The following is an 18,292-nucleotide window of genomic DNA, read 5'->3' as shown; positions in this document are numbered from 1 at the left end:
AAAATAAACAAACAAAAACAACAAGCAAATAACTTGAATGTATTATTATGAAAGCAACAAGATTAGCATAACAGCAATATTTCATAGTTAAGTGGAACGAAAACATAACCAATTAACATGTTTGAAGAATGCCTTGCCCTTTTGAAAGTGTTTTGGTATTAATCCTTTGCAGATCAACTGGCGTAAGAGATCCTCAAGAGGAGAAGGACACAAGCAGCATCAATGGAACATGTCGCTCCAGCACCTGCTTTCCAGGTCTCTCTACCAGCTGCTTTCCAGGTCCCTCCACCCGCCAAGATCAGGTCTAGGTCCCTGCACTGGCTGCCGTCCAGGTCCCCTAGCGGTCAAGGTCTCTCCAGTGGCTGCTGTGCAGGTCCCTCCATACGCTGAAATCCAGGTTCCTCATTCCGCTGCGGTTCAGGTACCTCCAACAGCTGAGATCCAGGTCTCTGCAGCAGCTGCGGTCTAAATACTCCCCCCGCAGTGGTCCACTGCGGTTAACCTTTTGCTTTAAAATCTTCCATAAATGTCTATTATTGTATAATGTACTGTAAAAATAATATGTTTGTATTATTTTGCGGTGTACTATTTTTGTCATATAAACATAATATCGTACACATTGTCTTTTTTTTCTTTTAAACCACACGGGGCTTATAATGAACTGTTGTAATTGCTTCACAAAAACCATTTTTTCTAGAACATATCAGTCCAAAATTATTTTTTTTCACACTGCAAAATCCCACAAAAGGCTCACAAAAAACCTACTTTCTTAAAAAAAATCACTGTAAAAACCCACAAAAAACCAACTTACCCAAACCTACTAATGTTTTCTTCACAGATAAAATACTGTTAATAACTAGGTTTAAAGCGAGTTAAAAGCATGTTTTCACTGTGAAAAAAACTAAGAAAGGCTTGCTTTTAGCTCACTTTTTGCTCACTTTTTGCTCACTTAAAAACCGTGTTAAGCCTGCTTATAGCTCACATTTAAAACACACTATTTACCCACTTAAAACTTAAGATGGTTAAAAACCCACTATGTTGGTTTAAAGCGAGTTAAACCAAGATTTAACTCAGAAAAAACCAAGTCGGTAAGCTAAAAAACCAAGTCGGTAAGTAAAAAACCCAGTCGGTAAGCTAAAAGCGTGTCTGAAAAAACCCACTTTTAGCACAGTGCAAATACCACAGAGTTAATAACAGCTGAAGAAAACTCACTTTAAACCCACTTAAGACGGTTTAAAAACCCACTATGTTGGCTTTAAGCGAGTTAAACCAAGATTTAACTCAGATAAAACCAAGTTGGTAAGCAAAAAGTGTGTTTAAAAGACTCGCTTTTAGCTCGGTGCCAATACCGCAGGGTTAAACCCAGTTTAAAACTGGGTTTTAACCGGATTTTGCTCACTTTTTTGACAAGGGACATATAAAACTGACAAGCACAGCAAGTAAACATAAGTATATAAAACTGATAAGCACAGCAAGTACACATAAGCACATACATGTATAAAACTGACAAGCACAGCAAGTACACATAAGCACATATAAAACTGACAAGCACAGCACACAGAAGGTAGTTATAGATTTAAGGTTAAAGCAGATTACATGACAAACAAAATAATAGTGAAGAATGTTCATGGACTTGCATCAAGCACATAAAAACTGACAAGCAAGGCAAACTTCGGGTAGTACTAGAATTCAGGTAAACAGATAACATAACAAATAACATAGTAATGAATAATGAATAACGTTCATTTGACTGGCGTCATGCAACTAGCTCTAAAAATAAAACATTAATGCATACATGTATACACATAGACGTGTACACAAAAAAACAATACATATATGCATTTCAGCACAAACAACAAGCAGTACAAAATACTAGTATTTAGACAATAGAACTCAGCAGGGTAATGTTGACATGCAATGCAAAAGCACAAAAAAGTTTAAAGAGTGCAAAAAGCATTTAAAGCACAATAAGCATGAAAAAGAAGGGCACAAAAAACTAGAAACTAATTATTTTGCAGTATACTGTACCTGTGCTGTGGCCCTGTCCCAGGAACAAGAAGAACATTTACAAACATTTCCATTCCATGACTGAATAAGGTTTTTAAATTGGTTATAATTTATGTTGGCTCTAAATTCTTCTGGGAGGGGATTCCACATCACAGGGGCAGCATACCTGAAAGACTGATTACCATAGGTTGAAGTTTTTACTCTAGGAATCTGTAAAATATTTGAATACCTAAAATTATTGAAGAATTTCTTTTAACAACTAAGTCAGAACCACAGGCACAAGCCCGTTAAGAATTTTGTAGGTTTCAATAGCCATAGTACGCATTCTTCTAATATAAAGAGATGGAATTTTAACTATGGTCACAGGCATAGTTGCAATAATTCAACTCTCAGCTTTATAATCCAAAGGGTTGCTGTGAGTTGCAATGCGCAGCTATTGTCCAAAGGTGCAAAATTTGATCACCACTGCAAGGGCTCAGGAACACTGATACTGCAAAAACTTATGAATGTTTACCTGTCTAAAGCACAAGCTCATGCAAATGGCAGTGTTTTTTTCCTTCTTTGGGCGGGTCCGGGAAACGGTCCCATTCCCAATGACCTACAGACCCGTTCCCAAAATGGACCGGACCCGGAAATTATTATTTATTTATTTTTTTTTAATCCTCAATTGTGAATTTTTGAGTCCCATTTGGGAAAAAATATATACTTTTTTCCATTGGGAATGGGGCCGTATACCGGCCCTGATTTTTAACGAAAAAACACTGTAAGCACTTTCATGTACACTTGAATGCCGTAAGAGGGTTGTTTATTGTGTTGTTTTCTATAATACTTGATTGTTGATTTAATTTACAATAAAGAGAATTGAATCAGCAGGATTCATAATGCACATCTTGTATTCAGCAATTTAAAAGGGCAAAATAATGCAACTAATTACAACACCATCTGTGTTTCAATAACATGTTTTTTGTGCAAGACTGTGAATAAAAGTTTATGTTGTTTTCCTGTGTCATTTAAAGCTGACAAAAGGTAAACAAAGTCATTAAAATACCATTCTTCAATTGGTACAATTCACAACTTGATTATTCCCAAATGGAAGATTTCGCGACTCGTTTTTTCCCAATTTGGTGATTTCATGACGCGAAAAATTCCCAATGGCATGGGTATATACCGGACCCGTTTCCAATTGGGTGAAAAAAATCACTGCAAATGGTACCATAAAATCAAGAGATAATTGCTTTTTATTTACTTTGGTATTCTTTTGTACTCTAAATCCAAACACAATGATTCATATTGAGAGCTACAAAAATGTTAAGAGCTTTCAAAGGAAAAAGGAAAATGATCTTAAATTTACAATGAATATGTTTTTTTTTACAAAAGAAGATTGAACATTATATCATGCATTAGGTTAAAAAAACAATTTAGTACGCTGCCTGCCTTTTGTTACCTGCATTAACTTTTTAGATATATTACAATTTCAGTTTAGAAATGTGTGAGGGAAGACCAGACATTTGTGGGATCAAGGTGCCTGATTTTAAACGTTTGTTGGATGGATATCAGAAGGATGGTAGAGACACTGCGGTCACTTTGAACACGAAATCAGGTAAGAATTTCTACATAACCCATTTTAAAGACAGTAACTTGTAGATTTGACACAATGTATGGCAAAATTGTTAGCACCAATGGAACTGAAATGTAAAAACAAAATGATATTTCAGAATTTAAACACATAATGTAAGCGATAGCAGTAATTAAGAAAATTAAAGAAAATTGAGACAGTGTATATCCTCAATGCTCTTGCTTCTGTATTATTATGCCCCCCTTCGAAGAAGAGGGGGTATATTGCTTTGCTCATGTCGGTAGGTCGGTCAGTCGGTCCGTCCACCAGGTGGTTGTCGTATGATAAGGCAAGAACGCATACGCCTAGGATCATGAAACTTCATAGGTAGATTGATCATGACTCGCAGATGACCCCTATTGATTTTGAGGTCACTAGGTCAAAGGTCAAGGTCACGGTGACCCGAAATAGTAAAATGGTTTTCGGATGATAACTCAAGAACGCATACGCCTAGGATCATGAAACTTCATGGGTAGATTGATCATGACTTGCAGATGACCCCTATTGATTTTGAGGTCACTAGGTCAAAGGTCAAGGTCACGGTGACCCGCAATAGTAAAATGGTTTCCGGATGATAACTCAAGAATGCATACGCCTAGGATCATGAAACTTCATGGGTAGATTGATCATGACTCGCAGATGACCCCTATTGATTTTGAGGTCACTAGGTCAAAGGTCAAGGTCACGGTGACCTGAAATAGTAAAATGGTTTTTGGATGATAACTCAAGAACGCATATGCCTAGGATCATGAAACTTCATAGGTAGATTGATCATGACTCGCAGATGACCCCTATTGATTTTGAGGTCACAAGGTCAAAGGTCAAGGTCACGGTGACCCGAAATAGTAAAATGATTTTTGGATGATAACTCAAAAACGCTTTTGCCTAGGATCATGACACTTCATAGGTACATTGATCGTGACTCGCAGATGACCCTTATTGATTTTCAGGTCACTAGTTTATTCTGTTTTCACACTGTCCAGTAAAGAGACTTACAAATTGAATTTTTGACACATGTTAATTCATAATGATGTATAAGACTTTGTTTCTGTGCCAGTAAATACTATGTTTATGGAAATGACGTGAGAATTCAACATTTAAAAAACCAATGTAATATGATATGTAATATTATATGGCAACAGGACAGTTGTGATTTGCTGGGTCAATTCTATTTAGCTTGACCATCCAAGCGGTTGATAGCTTTGACAAACTGGTGGTCTGAAACATTGAGAAAATGTCACGATTCACTGACAATAAATCAAACATGTAATTCTTGCTACGCAACTTGCATTTAATTTTGTCAATTCAAATTATACATAAAAATATAATTAATTTTTAATCTGCTTGTTAATTGAAAAACAGCAACACAGTTTGTATGTATAAAACAATGTTAATACATAAATAGGATCAAGCATATTAAAATATCAACTTAGATTTAGTTTCCTTTACTGTACAGGATTTGTAAAGTTAGGTTAATATTTGTGTATTGAACAAAAATAACAACAGTGTAAAGAAAAGTTAATTTGGGGATGTTCTATCCAAACCCTGAGAGTTCAGATTTCCTCAAATGCCAAGTAAAGATTGTAAATTTCAACCCACTCATCTGGTTAGTTTTCAGAGGCACATATAATTAACTTTTAGGCTTAGTGTCTCATTTGTACATGCATTACTGTATTAACTTCAAATCAACTAGTACAAGTGGTAGGCCAGTATTACATGGACTGGTGTTCACTGTTTACACAGTTTCACAACCCCATCTGATACTGGTCAGTATCTTGGCAAGTGGCCAAAGTTGGGAGTGGAATTAATGGTCTATTACATAACTGACTTCTGTGTGTGGTAAACACATGATACTGGTCATGTGGTCAAGTTGCACTTATATACATTTGCCCAATACACAACACTAGCCTTGGCTATTTTTAATCAGATTGCATTGCTATCTATGGTGGTCATTGACTAGGGGAGTTAACTGCTATAAATAACATGTTTCATTTCCATAAATAAATAAAACATAACAAATTGTGTGCACGTTTCACATATTGTCAAATAAGTCAAAATGTGTGAAAGGAATCCAAAAAATCAAAGACTCAATCATATAATGGATATAATTGATTAGTATAGGTCCTGATTGGTTTTTGCACTATTAATTGGATACATTTCACAGGTCATTGACATACAGTGACAAAAAACATATTCACACAATGGCTGTCACTACAACGGAGAGCCCATATGGGGGGCATGCATGTTTTACAAACAGCCCTTGTTGCATTAACTATCTAAAAAGCCCTCTGGCGGAGGTGCAGTAACTTGGCAAAAGGAGGTCTTGAACGGGAGAAATCATGTATTAACAAGGCGATTCACGTGCCGTTCAAGCCCTGTTATGTGTTTTTCATATCCATAAACTGGTCCACGCGCAGTTACCTCTCTTAGTAATGGCTAATAACTACAGCCTTCGATCCGTCAAGACCAGTAAATTCCAAAATAATTCCTCGTTTCTTACTTTGCGCGGCTGCATTTCAAATCTGCATTAATCCACTGTTAAACACATTTTAAAATAGAAAACTGCCTATCCGAAGGTAAAGCCTCGTCATTTCTGATGATGACCGAGTGAGGCATATGTAAAGCACAACATTGAACTGTATGACATCATATGAAATAATCGAAATATTTTGGAAATGATCTATTTATTTGTGTATATAAGTTATGCAAGATTTTGATATTTTCATATGACACCATCATATCCATTTTCTTAATTTGCTATAAAATAATAAAATGCCAAACATGACCTGTGTTACATCAACTGTCATCAAAATAACAAGACAACACCTAAAAACACCCTTATTTCACACCACTAACAATAAACAGATAACAATCTGTCAGGCATTCAGAGCTAATCAGGGTACTGATTATCTAGGGGTAGATAAGGCTACTGATGGGGTTTGCTTAGAGATAAGGCTGTGTGGAATGAGATATAAGGCTTTTGATTGGCTATTGCACAAGGAGTTATCTTTTTGAAAACAACAACTTTTGAAAAACAAGCTGGTGTCAGCAATTGAATATTGAGCTAAATTTATTTCTGCAACATTAATATAAAGAAGTGAAATTCTTATAATGGTAGTGTAAAATGTCTTGAAATTCTGTCAGCATTAAGTATTGTGTGATGAAAACAATGTGTTTTTTACTACAATGTGGAAATCAACAATAAGTTGGTTGGAAAGGAGGTTGAACTGCCTGTTTTTTTTTTGGAATACTGAAGAACAGTTTTAACAGGTTTGTATTGTCATTTCTTCATCCCTTTTTTTTATTAAGTTTATTGAATTAATTATGATCATTATCATATTTATGTATTGTCACTGGGAAATGTAAATGGATAAGTTATTGTATTGCAATTTAAAGGAAAAACAACACAATTTGAAGCAAAAATAGATAACTTACACATGAAAAAGTGTAAATATTGTGTACAGTGAATAATTTTGATTGTGTTTCATGGTTATTGTCATCTTAAATTTTATTTATAGCTATTTCTGGTATTACTGAACGGATTCCTTTCCCTCATACTTAATTAGAACTTATATATTTTAATTTTGAAGGTTAAACTCTTTCCACGAGGCAAAATTTACATTGATGGGAAGATCCTTTGGAAAGAATGTGCATCATCGCCTGCCTGATGTATGGACTTTTATACCTGGTTTTTACCCTGCACGAGCTGGCAAACTTGAGGGGAACAAGAGTGGGAAAACCTCGCCCTGTCCTTGACCAAGAAAGCTGGATTTGTTGAGAGGTAAACTATACAGGTTATTGCATTTAAAATGCAACCAGTCCACACAGCAAAATGAGACCACGCATCTTGGTACATTTTCAAACTGCATTTTCTACCAAACGCAATTTCTTTTAATAATTGATGAAAAGTGCTAAGTCACATGTGATCACGGGATTAAAATTTCAAAAATAAACAAACAAAAACAACAAGCAAATAACTTGAATGTATTATTATGAAAGCAACAAGATTAGCATAACAGCAATATTTCATAGTTAAGTGGAACGAAAACATAACCAATTAACATGTTTGAAGAATGCCTTGCCCTTTTGAAAGTGTTTTGGTATTAATCCTTTGCAGATCAACTGGCGTAAGAGATCCTCAAGAGAAGGACACAAGCAGCATCAATGGAACATGTCGCTCCAGCACCTGCTTTCCAGGTCTCTCTACCAGCTGCTTTCCAGGTCCCTCCACCCGCCAAGATCAGGTCTAGGTCCCTGCACTGGCTGCCGTCCAGGTCCCCTAGCGGTCAAGGTCTCTCCAGTGGCTGCTGTGCAGGTCCCTCCATACGCTGAAATCCAGGTTCCTCATTCCGCTGCGGTTCAGGTACCTCCAACAGCTGAGATCCAGGTCTCTGCAGCAGCTGCGGTCTAAATACTCCCCCCGCAGTGGTCCACTGCGGTTAACCTTTTGCTTTAAAATCTTCCATAAATGTCTATTATTGTATAATGTACTGTAAAAATAATATGTTTGTATTATTTTGCGGTGTACTATTTTTGTCATATAAACATAATATCGTACACATTGTCTTTTTTTTCTTTTAAACCACACGGGGCTTATAATGAACTGTTGTAATTGCTTCACAAAAACCATTTTTTCTAGAACATATCAGTCCAAAATTATTTTTTTTCACACTGCAAAATCCCACAAAAGGCTCACAAAAAACCTACTTTCTTAAAAAAAATCACTGTAAAAACCCACAAAAAACCAACTTACCCAAACCTACAAATGTTTTCTTCACAGATAAAATACTGTTAATAACTAGGTTTAAAGCGAGTTAAAAGCATGTTTTCACTGTGAAAAAAACTAAGAAAGGCTTGCTTTTAGCTCACTTTTTGCTCACTTTTTGCTCACTTAAAAACCGTGTTAAGCCTGCTTATAGCTCACATTTAAAACACACTATTTACCCACTTAAAACTTAAGATGGTTAAAAACCCACTATGTTGGTTTAAAGCGAGTTAAACCAAGATTTAACTCAGAAAAAACCAAGTCGGTAAGCTAAAAAACCAAGTCGGTAAGTAAAAAACCCAGTCGGTAAGCTAAAAGCGTGTCTGAAAAAACCCACTTTTAGCACAGTGCAAATACCACAGAGTTAATAACAGCTGAAGAAAACTCACTTTAAACCCACTTAAGACGGTTTAAAAACCCACTATGTTGGCTTTAAGCGAGTTAAACCAAGATTTAACTCAGATAAAACCAAGTTGGTAAGCAAAAAGTGTGTTTAAAAGACTCGCTTTTAGCTCGGTGCCAATACCGCAGGGTTAAACCCAGTTTAAAACTGGGTTTTAACCGGATTTTGCTCACTTTTTTGACAAGGGACATATAAAACTGACAAGCACAGCAAGTAAACATAAGTATATAAAACTGATAAGCACAGCAAGTACACATAAGCACATACATGTATAAAACTGACAAGCACAGCAAGTACACATAAGCACATATAAAACTGACAAGCACAGCACACAGAAGGTAGTTATAGATTTAAGGTTAAAGCAGATTACATGACAAACAAAATAATAGTGAAGAATGTTCATGGACTTGCATCAAGCACATAAAAACTGACAAGCAAGGCAAACTTCGGGTAGTACTAGAATTCAGGTAAACAGATAACATAACAAATAACATAGTAATGAATAATGAATAACGTTCATTTGACTGGCGTCATGCAACTAGCTCTAAAAATAAAACATTAATGCATACATGTATACACATAGACGTGTACACAAAAAAACAATACATATATGCATTTCAGCACAAACAACAAGCAGTACAAAATACTAGTATTTAGACAATAGAACTCAGCAGGGTAATGTTGACATGCAATGCAAAAGCACAAAAAAGTTTAAAGAGTGCAAAAAGCATTTAAAGCACAATAAGCATGAAAAAGAAGGGCACAAAAAACTAGAAACTAATTATTTTGCAGTATACTGTACCTGTGCTGTGGCCCTGTCCCAGGAACAAGAAGAACATTTACAAACATTTCCATTCCATGACTGAATAAGGTTTTTAAATTGGTTATAATTTATGTTGGCTCTAAATTCTTCTGGGAGGGGATTCCACATCACAGGGGCAGCATACCTGAAAGACTGATTACCATAGGTTGAAGTTTTTACTCTAGGAATCTGTAAAATATTTGAATACCTAAAATTATTGAAGAATTTCTTTTAACAACTAAGTCAGAACCACAGGCACAAGCCCGTTAAGAATTTTGTAGGTTTCAATAGCCATAGTACGCATTCTTCTAATATAAAGAGATGGAATTTTAACTATGGTCACAGGCATAGTTGCAATAATTCAACTCTCAGCTTTATAATCCAAAGGGTTGCTGTGAGTTGCAATGCGCAGCTATTGTCCAAAGGTGCAAAATTTGATCACCACTGCAAGGGCTCAGGAACACTGATACTGCAAAAACTTATGAATGTTTACCTGTCTAAAGCACAAGCTCATGCAAATGGCAGTGTTTTTTTCCTTCTTTGGGCGGGTCCGGGAAACGGTCCCATTCCCAATGACCTACAGACCCGTTCCCAAAATGGACCGGACCCGGAAATTATTATTATTATTTTTTTTTTAATCCTCAATTGTGAATTTTTGAGTCCCATTTGGGAAAAAATATATACTTTTTTCCATTGGGAATGGGGCCGGATACCGGCCCTGATTTTTAACGAAAAAACACTGTAAGCACTTTCATGTACACTTGAATGCCGTAAGAGGGTTGTTTATTGTGTTGTTTTCTATAATACTTGATTGTTGATTTAATTTACAATAAAGAGAATTGAATCAGCAGGATTCATAATGCACATCTTGTATTCAGCAATTTAAAAGGGCAAAATAATGCAACTAATTACAACACCATCTGTGTTTCAATAACATGTTTTTTGTGCAAGACTGTGAATACAAGTTTATGTTGTTTTCCTGTGTCATTTAAAGCTGACAAAAGGTAAACAAAGTCATTAAAATACCATTCTTCAATTGGTACAATTCACAACTTGATTATTCCCAAATGGAAGATTTCGCGACTCGTTTTTTCCCAATTTGGTGATTTCATGACGCGAAAAATTCCCAATGGCATGGGTATATACCGGACCCGTTTCCAATTGGGTGAAAAAAATCACTGCAAATGGTACCATAAAAGCAAGAGATAATTGCTTTTTATTTACTTTGGTATTCTTTTGTACTCTAAATCCAAACACAATGATTCATATTGAGAGCTACAAAAATGTTAAGAGCTTTCAAAGGAAAAAGGAAAATGATCTTAAATTTACAATGAATATGTTTTTTTTTACAAAAGAAGATTGAACATTATATCATGCATTAGGTTAAAAAAACAATTTAGTACGCTGCCTGCCTTTTGTTACCTGCATTAACTTTTTAGATATATTACAATTTCAGTTTAGAAATGTGTGAGGGAAGACCAGACATTTGTGGGATCAAGGTGCCTGATTTTAAACGTTTGTTGGATGGATATCAGAAGGATGGTAGAGACACTGCGGTCACTTTGAACACGAAATCAGGTAAGAATTTCTACATAACCCATTTTAAAGACAGTAACTTGTAGATTTGACACAATGTATGGCAAAATTGTTAGCACCAATGGAACTGAAATGTAAAAACAAAATGATATTTCAGAATTCAAACACATAATGTAAGCGATAGCAGTAATTAAGAAAATTAAAGAAAATTGAGACAGTGTATATCCTCAATGCTCTTGCTTCTGTATTATTATGCCCCCCTTCGAAGAAGAGGGGGTATATTGCTTTGCTCATGTCGGTAGGTCGGTCAGTCGGTCCGTCCACCAGGTGGTTGTCGTATGATAAGGCAAGAACGCATACGCCTAGGATCATGAAACTTCATAGGTAGATTGATCATGACTCGCAGATGACCCCTATTGATTTTGAGGTCACTAGGTCAAAGGTCAAGGTCACGGTGACCCGAAATAGTAAAATGGTTTTCGGATGATAACTCAAGAACGCATACGCCTAGGATCATGAAACTTCATGGGTAGATTGATCATGACTTGCAGATGACCCCTATTGATTTTGAGGTCACTAGGTCAAAGGTCAAGGTCACGGTGACCCGCAATAGTAAAATGGTTTCCGGATGATAACTCAAGAATGCATACGCCTAGGATCATGAAACTTCATGGGTAGATTGATCATGACTCGCAGATGACCCCTATTGATTTTGAGGTCACTAGGTCAAAGGTCAAGGTCACGGTGACCTGAAATAGTAAAATGGTTTTTGGATGATAACTCAAGAACGCATATGCCTAGGATCATGAAACTTCATAGGTAGATTGATCATGACTCGCAGATGACCCCTATTGATTTTGAGGTCACAAGGTCAAAGGTCAAGGTCACGGTGACCCGAAATAGTAAAATGATTTTTGGATGATAACTCAAAAACGCTTTTGCCTAGGATCATGACACTTCATAGGTACATTGATCGTGACTCGCAGATGACCCTTATTGATTTTCAGGTCACTAGTTTATTCTGTTTTCACACTGTCCAGTAAAGAGACTTACAAATTGAATTTTTGACACATGTTAATTCATAATGATGTATAAGCCTTTGTTTCTGTGCCAGTAAATACTATGTTTATGGAAATGACGTGAGAATTCAACATTTAAAAAACCAATGTAATATGATATGTAATATTATATGGCAACAGGACAGTTGTGATTTGCTGGGTCAATTCTATTTAGCTTGACCATCCAAGCGGTTGATAGCTTTGACAAACTGGTGGTCTGAAACATTGAGAAAATGTCACGATTCACTGACAATAAATCAAACATGTAATTCTTGCTACGCAACTTGCATTTAATTTTGTCAATTCAAATTATACATAAAAATATAATTAATTTTTAATCTGCTTGTTAATTGAAAAACAGCAACACAGTTTGTATGTATAAAACAATGTTAATACATAAATAGGATCAAGCATATTAAAATATCAACTTAGATTTAGTTTCCTTTACTGTACAGGATTTGTAAAGTTAGGTTAATATTTGTGTATTGAACAAAAATAACAACAGTGTAAAGAAAAGTTAATTTGGGGATGTTCTATCCAAACCCTGAGAGTTCAGATTTCCTCAAATGCCAAGTAAAGATTGTAAATTTCAACCCACTCATCTGGTTAGTTTTCAGAGGCACATATAATTAACTTTTAGGCTTAGTGTCTCATTTGTACATGCATTACTGTATTAACTTCAAATCAACTAGTACAAGTGGTAGGCCAGTATTACATGGACTGGTGTTCACTGTTTACACAGTTTCACAACCCCATCTGATACTGGTCAGTATCTTGGCAAGTGGCCAAAGTTGGGAGTGGAATTAATGGTCTATTACATAACTGACTTCTGTGTGTGGTAAACACATGATACTGGTCATGTGGTCAAGTTGCACTTATATACATTTGCCCAATACACAACACTAGCCTTGGCTATTTTTAATCAGATTGCATTGCTATCTATGGTGGTCATTGACTAGGGGAGTTAACTGCTATAAATAACATGTTTCATTACCATAAATAAATGAAACATAACAAATTGTGTGCACGTTTCACATATTGTCAAATAAGTCAAAATGTGTGAAAGGAATCCAAAAAATCAAAGACTCAATCATATAATGGATATAATTGATTAGTATAGGTCCTGATTGGTTTTTGCACTATTAATTGGATACATTTCACAGGTCATTGACATACAGTGACAAAAAACATATTCACACAATGGCTGTCACTACAACGGAGAGCCCATATGGGGGGCATGCATGTTTTACAAACAGCCCTTGTTGCATTAACTATCTAAAAAGCCCTCTGGCGGAGGTGCAGTAACTTGGCAAAAGGAGGTCTTGAACGGGAGAAATCATGTATTAACAAGGCGATTCACGTGCCGTTCAAGCCCTGTTATGTGTTTTTCATATCCATAAACTGGTCCACGCGCAGTTACCTCTCTTAGTAATGGCTAATAACTACAGCCTTCGATCCGTCAAGACCAGTAAATTCCAAAATAATTCCTCGTTTCTTACTTTGCGCGGCTGCATTTCAAATCTGCATTAATCCACTGTTAAACACATTTTAAAATAGAAAACTGCCTATCCGAAGGTAAAGCCTCGTCATTTCTGATGATGACCGAGTGAGGCATATGTAAAGCACAACATTGAACTGTATGACATCATATGAAATAATCGAAATATTTTGTCGATGTCGAATGAACAAGAGATTTTGTTTTCAATGTTATTTTAATTTATTTTTGTATGTGTGATTTGTTTATGCAATAATAGCGAAAATACATATTTTCTCGGACATGATCATCTGCGGGCGCATTAGTGTACAAATGATGTTTCTGGGAAAGTCAAAACTGGGCTTTATATGTTTTATAGTAATTTAAGTACAGTCGAAACTCCATGGCTCAAACTCCTCGAAACCGGCAACAATAGTTCGAGCCATCCGGAATTCAAGCCATCCGATTTCTAATATTTTTTTGTTTACGAACAAGTCTGCAGTACATTTTCACCTCCAGTTGAAGAGTACACATATTGCTTAAACTCAGTACTACTTTACACTACTTACTGCTTTTGAATTAATAAGTTAATAAGAAACATATATATACTTTATACTTTAATGTACGAATATTTAACAGTTACAAATACATTTAACAAATATCATTTAGTAAATATCAGCACGTTTTAGCGTAGCACATTTTAAGGTAACACAGAACACTAAAGAACAAAACATGCATCAGCCCTATATACACATCATTTACATATGAGAAAGCACTACATTTATTGATTTATTTATATTTATTTGAAGAATGACATTATGTCCGTCTGTATTGCGTTCCGTAGCTGTCGTGCTCAGCAAGAAGCGATTTAGCCATTGCAGCCATTATGATACAGCATCTACAAACACGCCAGCTTTTATACAAAATGTCATCTTTTGCTCGACTCAATTAAAGATTGAGTCGATGACATGTTTGCAAATCGGTGTTAAATCAATTATTGTGTGCCTTTTATCAAGCGGTCCTAATCGATTAACAGTTTATGCAACCGGTGTTAAATCACGTATTGCTTGCATTTAATCAAGCGGTCCTTATCAATTAACACTTTATGAGACCCGAAGCGTGTTCCAGCCATCCGAACAAAATTTTATATGAATATATAGGAGTAAAAAATCGGTGCTTTTATGCGAGTTTGAGCCAAACGGAAATTCGAGCCAAGCGAGTTGGAGCCATCGGGTTTCGACTGTACCTAAATATTCTTATCAAGAACTCCCAAGGTCCATAGGATTTTTATATGGAATGTAATTGTGAAAATATTCAAATTATGGGCTTTTGGGGGAAATAAGTTGCGCATTTAGGGTGCACATTCCGTTGAATATATTTGAACATATTTGAATAAAACATGATTTGGATGTTTCCACCAATACACTAAACCAAAATTAGGGGTTCGATACATGCTTAAGTTTTGTTGAAATTACACCTTATTTCATAAAGAGAAGTACATTGTTTATAAATTGTTTCATCTTTATGTATATTAAGGTATGATTCACTTTTCATATGCTGTTTAACAGTGACATGTGTACCAGCATCCACATATGATAGTGCTTCTGGTTCAGCCATGGAGATTGAGTACCCTTACAAGGTATGTCCATCTTTACACGCTTTCTCCATTGATTAATACAAAAATGTATAACACAAATATATTAATCAAGTTGTAAGTCAGTGTTAGTCTTTATTAGTTTATTATTTTTAAGTTTTAATCCGAACATAATAGATGAACGGAATTAAGTATCAAGATATTCAAATATTTGACAATAGACAGAATATAATAATCCAATAAAAAATGAAAATGAATTGAGATTGTTATAATTTTGTCACAAAAGTAAATAGTAAAAATTATTTTAGTACACTAGCCAGTATAATATTTGAAAGTATCAAAATATTTACTGTGCAGCGTGTGGTTATGGATTATACTTATCATCGCACAAGTCAGTAAATTCATATTGATGTTTAAACAACTGTCAATCAAATTGTAATTAATATGCAATGATCTTAATGTGCAGTAGTTTCAAGTAATTCTGATTGGATGTCACATTTTAAGCTGTCCAATTATTATATATGAACAACATTTCCTTTGTGATTTGCAAACAAGCACCTTACACCTTATTGTTTATGGTTTCAATTGTAAACTTGTTTGAATATAGACCATGCCAGGCAAAGCCAAGACTGGTGTAAAATCAAGATGTTTGAGTGATTGTTATGAATCACCACTTTTTAATTATTTGCCATATGCTCAAGCCTTTTTCTTCTTTTTAGCGAGGCTGTTTTCGGAGAAATCCCTAGCTATTGTCATAGCCAGCTCGTCCGTCGTCCGCCGTAGGCGTCGTGCTAAAACCTTAACATTGGCTCTAAAATCAAAGTGCTTCCACCTACAACTTTGAAACTTCATATGTAGATGCACCTTGACGAGTTCTACATGCCACACCCATTTTTGGGTCACAAGGTCAAAGGTCAAGGTCACTGTGACCTCTAATATCAAACTTTAACATAGGCTCTAAAATCAAAGTGCTTCCACCTACAACTTTGAAACTTCATATGTAGTTGCACCTTGATGAGTTCTACATGCCACACCCATTTTTGGGTCACTAGGTCAAAGGTCAAGGTCACTGTGACCTCTAATATAAAACTTTAACAAAAACCTTAACATTGCCTTTAAAATCAAAGTGCTTCCACCTACAACTTTGAAACTTCATATGTAGATGCACCTTGATGAGTTCTACATGCCACAACCATTTTGGGTCACTAGGTCAAAGGTCAAGGTCACTGTGACCTCTAAAAAAAAAAAAAAAATATGACAAGCTTTCGCAGCCGAGCGTGGCACCCGTTATGCGGTGCTCTTGTTATCATCTTATAATATTAAAAAGAATTAAGGCATCCAATTATACTTGGAAACTCATATTGTTAAAACTGCAAAATGCTTCAATTATTTAATACCTCAACCATGATTTTCAAGATCTTTTTCATAAAACTTCTATAAGCATACATGCATGTTTCACTAGTTAATATTTCAGTCCCAGTCCAGATTCCACAAGACACTTCCCGACTCTCCTGAATCATGGGCCACAGATGATTTAGTTGTGTCATCAAATCATAACTTGGAAACACCTTCTGTACTAGGTAGACAATATGAGTCGACCTCAGCTAATGTAGAAAGGTACGAAAAGATATTGAGATCGTACAGTCTTTATAACTGTATGTGTATGAATATGATGAATGATATTCGCTCAAATGTTGAGTCTATACAGATGTTTAGAATTGTCTCACAGTTTTGCTGGAATATTCTGTACAAGGGGTCATTTTTATAAGCTCGGCGTTTTCGGAGAAAATCCAAGGTATTGTCATAGCAAGCTCGCCGTCCGAAGTCTGCGTCGTACTAAAACCTTAACATTTTGTTAAGATTTTGAACATTAGCTCTAAAATCAAATTGCTTCCATCTACAACTTTGAAACTTCATATGTGGATGCAACTTGATGAGTTCTACACGCCAAACCCATTTTTGGGTCACTAGGTCAAAGGTCAAGGTCACTGTGACCTTAAAAAAAAAAAAAAAAAATTCTGACAAGCTTTCATTTATTCAAAACTGCACCCGTAGCCGAGCGTTGGCTCCCGTTATGCGGTGCTTTTGTTACATATTATAAACATTCATGATTATTTTTGTTTTAGCGTAGATCGTTTAATAAACAATACAACTTAATAACTTTAAAACTTATTCCGATTTCAAGACCTCAACCTTTTTTCAGCATTAAATTATTGAATTATTTAAAAGGCTTTGTCTGATCTTTGTTTAGCTTGGACAACTTTGAAACCGCAGCAGGAGAGTGCAGTGATAAAACCAACAGCACATTTACTCAGGTATCAAAGATTGTTTTGTATAAGTACAAGTATGACAGTAATTATTGTCCCCTACCGGTGAAACCGGAGGGGACTTATGGTTTGCGATCTGTGTGTCCGTCAGTATGTCAGTCAGTCAGTCTGTCACACTTTTCTGGATCCTGCGTTAACTTTAAAAGTTCTTAATATTTTTTCATGAAACTTGAAACATGGATAGATGGCAATATGGAGACTATGCACGGCATTTCATTTTGTTCCTACGTAAAAAATTCTGGTTGCTACAAATATTTATATAAAAAAATCTGACAATGGTGGAGTTTCACTGGTAGGGGACCATATTGCTTGACAATAGTCTTGTTTATGGTGGCATGCATGTAGAACGATATTCACAAAAGTTTCAAGTTTACTTCTAAGCACTGGTAAAAGTGTTTATTACTAGTAATTTTTCATGATGTCAGTCTTTTCAGTTACTGTTTACAAATATATTCATGTGAGATTTAAAAAAATGCCATTCAATGGCATAGCAGTGCATAGAATTCAAGTGACATAACAACTACATAGATCTTTATAATATAAATATCCATGTTCCCACTGGATATTTGCTGGAATTTTAAGCAGAATCGGAAAACCACAAATTTTATCATGATATAAACCTGAGATCATCCGTAAAACAAAACAGGATGACAACGTGAAATGATTTTTAGATGCAAAAAAGTTGCAGAATGATTGTATTTTATTTTTTAC

The 18,292-nt window shown here is 35.5% G+C and overlaps 1 protein-coding gene across 13 annotated transcripts in view; it reads left to right on the top strand.

Annotated features, from left to right (window-relative positions):
- Positions 1–18,292, top strand: part of LOC127866823 (uncharacterized) — a 59,159-nt gene that overhangs the window by 14,713 nt on the left and 26,154 nt on the right. The window contains exons 1-5 of one of the 13 annotated variants that reach the window (XM_052407652.1): positions 3,486–3,607; positions 11,049–11,170; positions 15,229–15,299; positions 16,729–16,871; positions 17,506–17,569. In XM_052407652.1, the coding sequence (XP_052263612.1) occupies positions 11,056–11,170; positions 15,229–15,299; positions 16,729–16,871; positions 17,506–17,569 (393 nt within the window). In that variant the 5' untranslated portion in view covers positions 3,486–3,607; positions 11,049–11,055. Of the gene's footprint in view, positions 1–3,485; positions 3,608–11,048; positions 11,171–14,659; positions 14,959–15,228; positions 15,300–16,716; positions 16,872–17,505; positions 17,570–18,292 lie in introns of those variants that run through there. The other 12 variants (XM_052407648.1, XM_052407653.1, XM_052407650.1 and 9 more) reach the window with 12 other exon arrangements.

Source organism: Dreissena polymorpha, chromosome 2, assembly GCF_020536995.1.
Source record: "Dreissena polymorpha isolate Duluth1 chromosome 2, UMN_Dpol_1.0, whole genome shotgun sequence".
Taxonomy (NCBI): Eukaryota; Metazoa; Mollusca; class Bivalvia; order Myida; family Dreissenidae; genus Dreissena; species Dreissena polymorpha.
The sequence above is the reverse complement of the archived record's forward strand: the minus strand, read 5'-3'. Positions and strand labels throughout refer to the sequence as shown.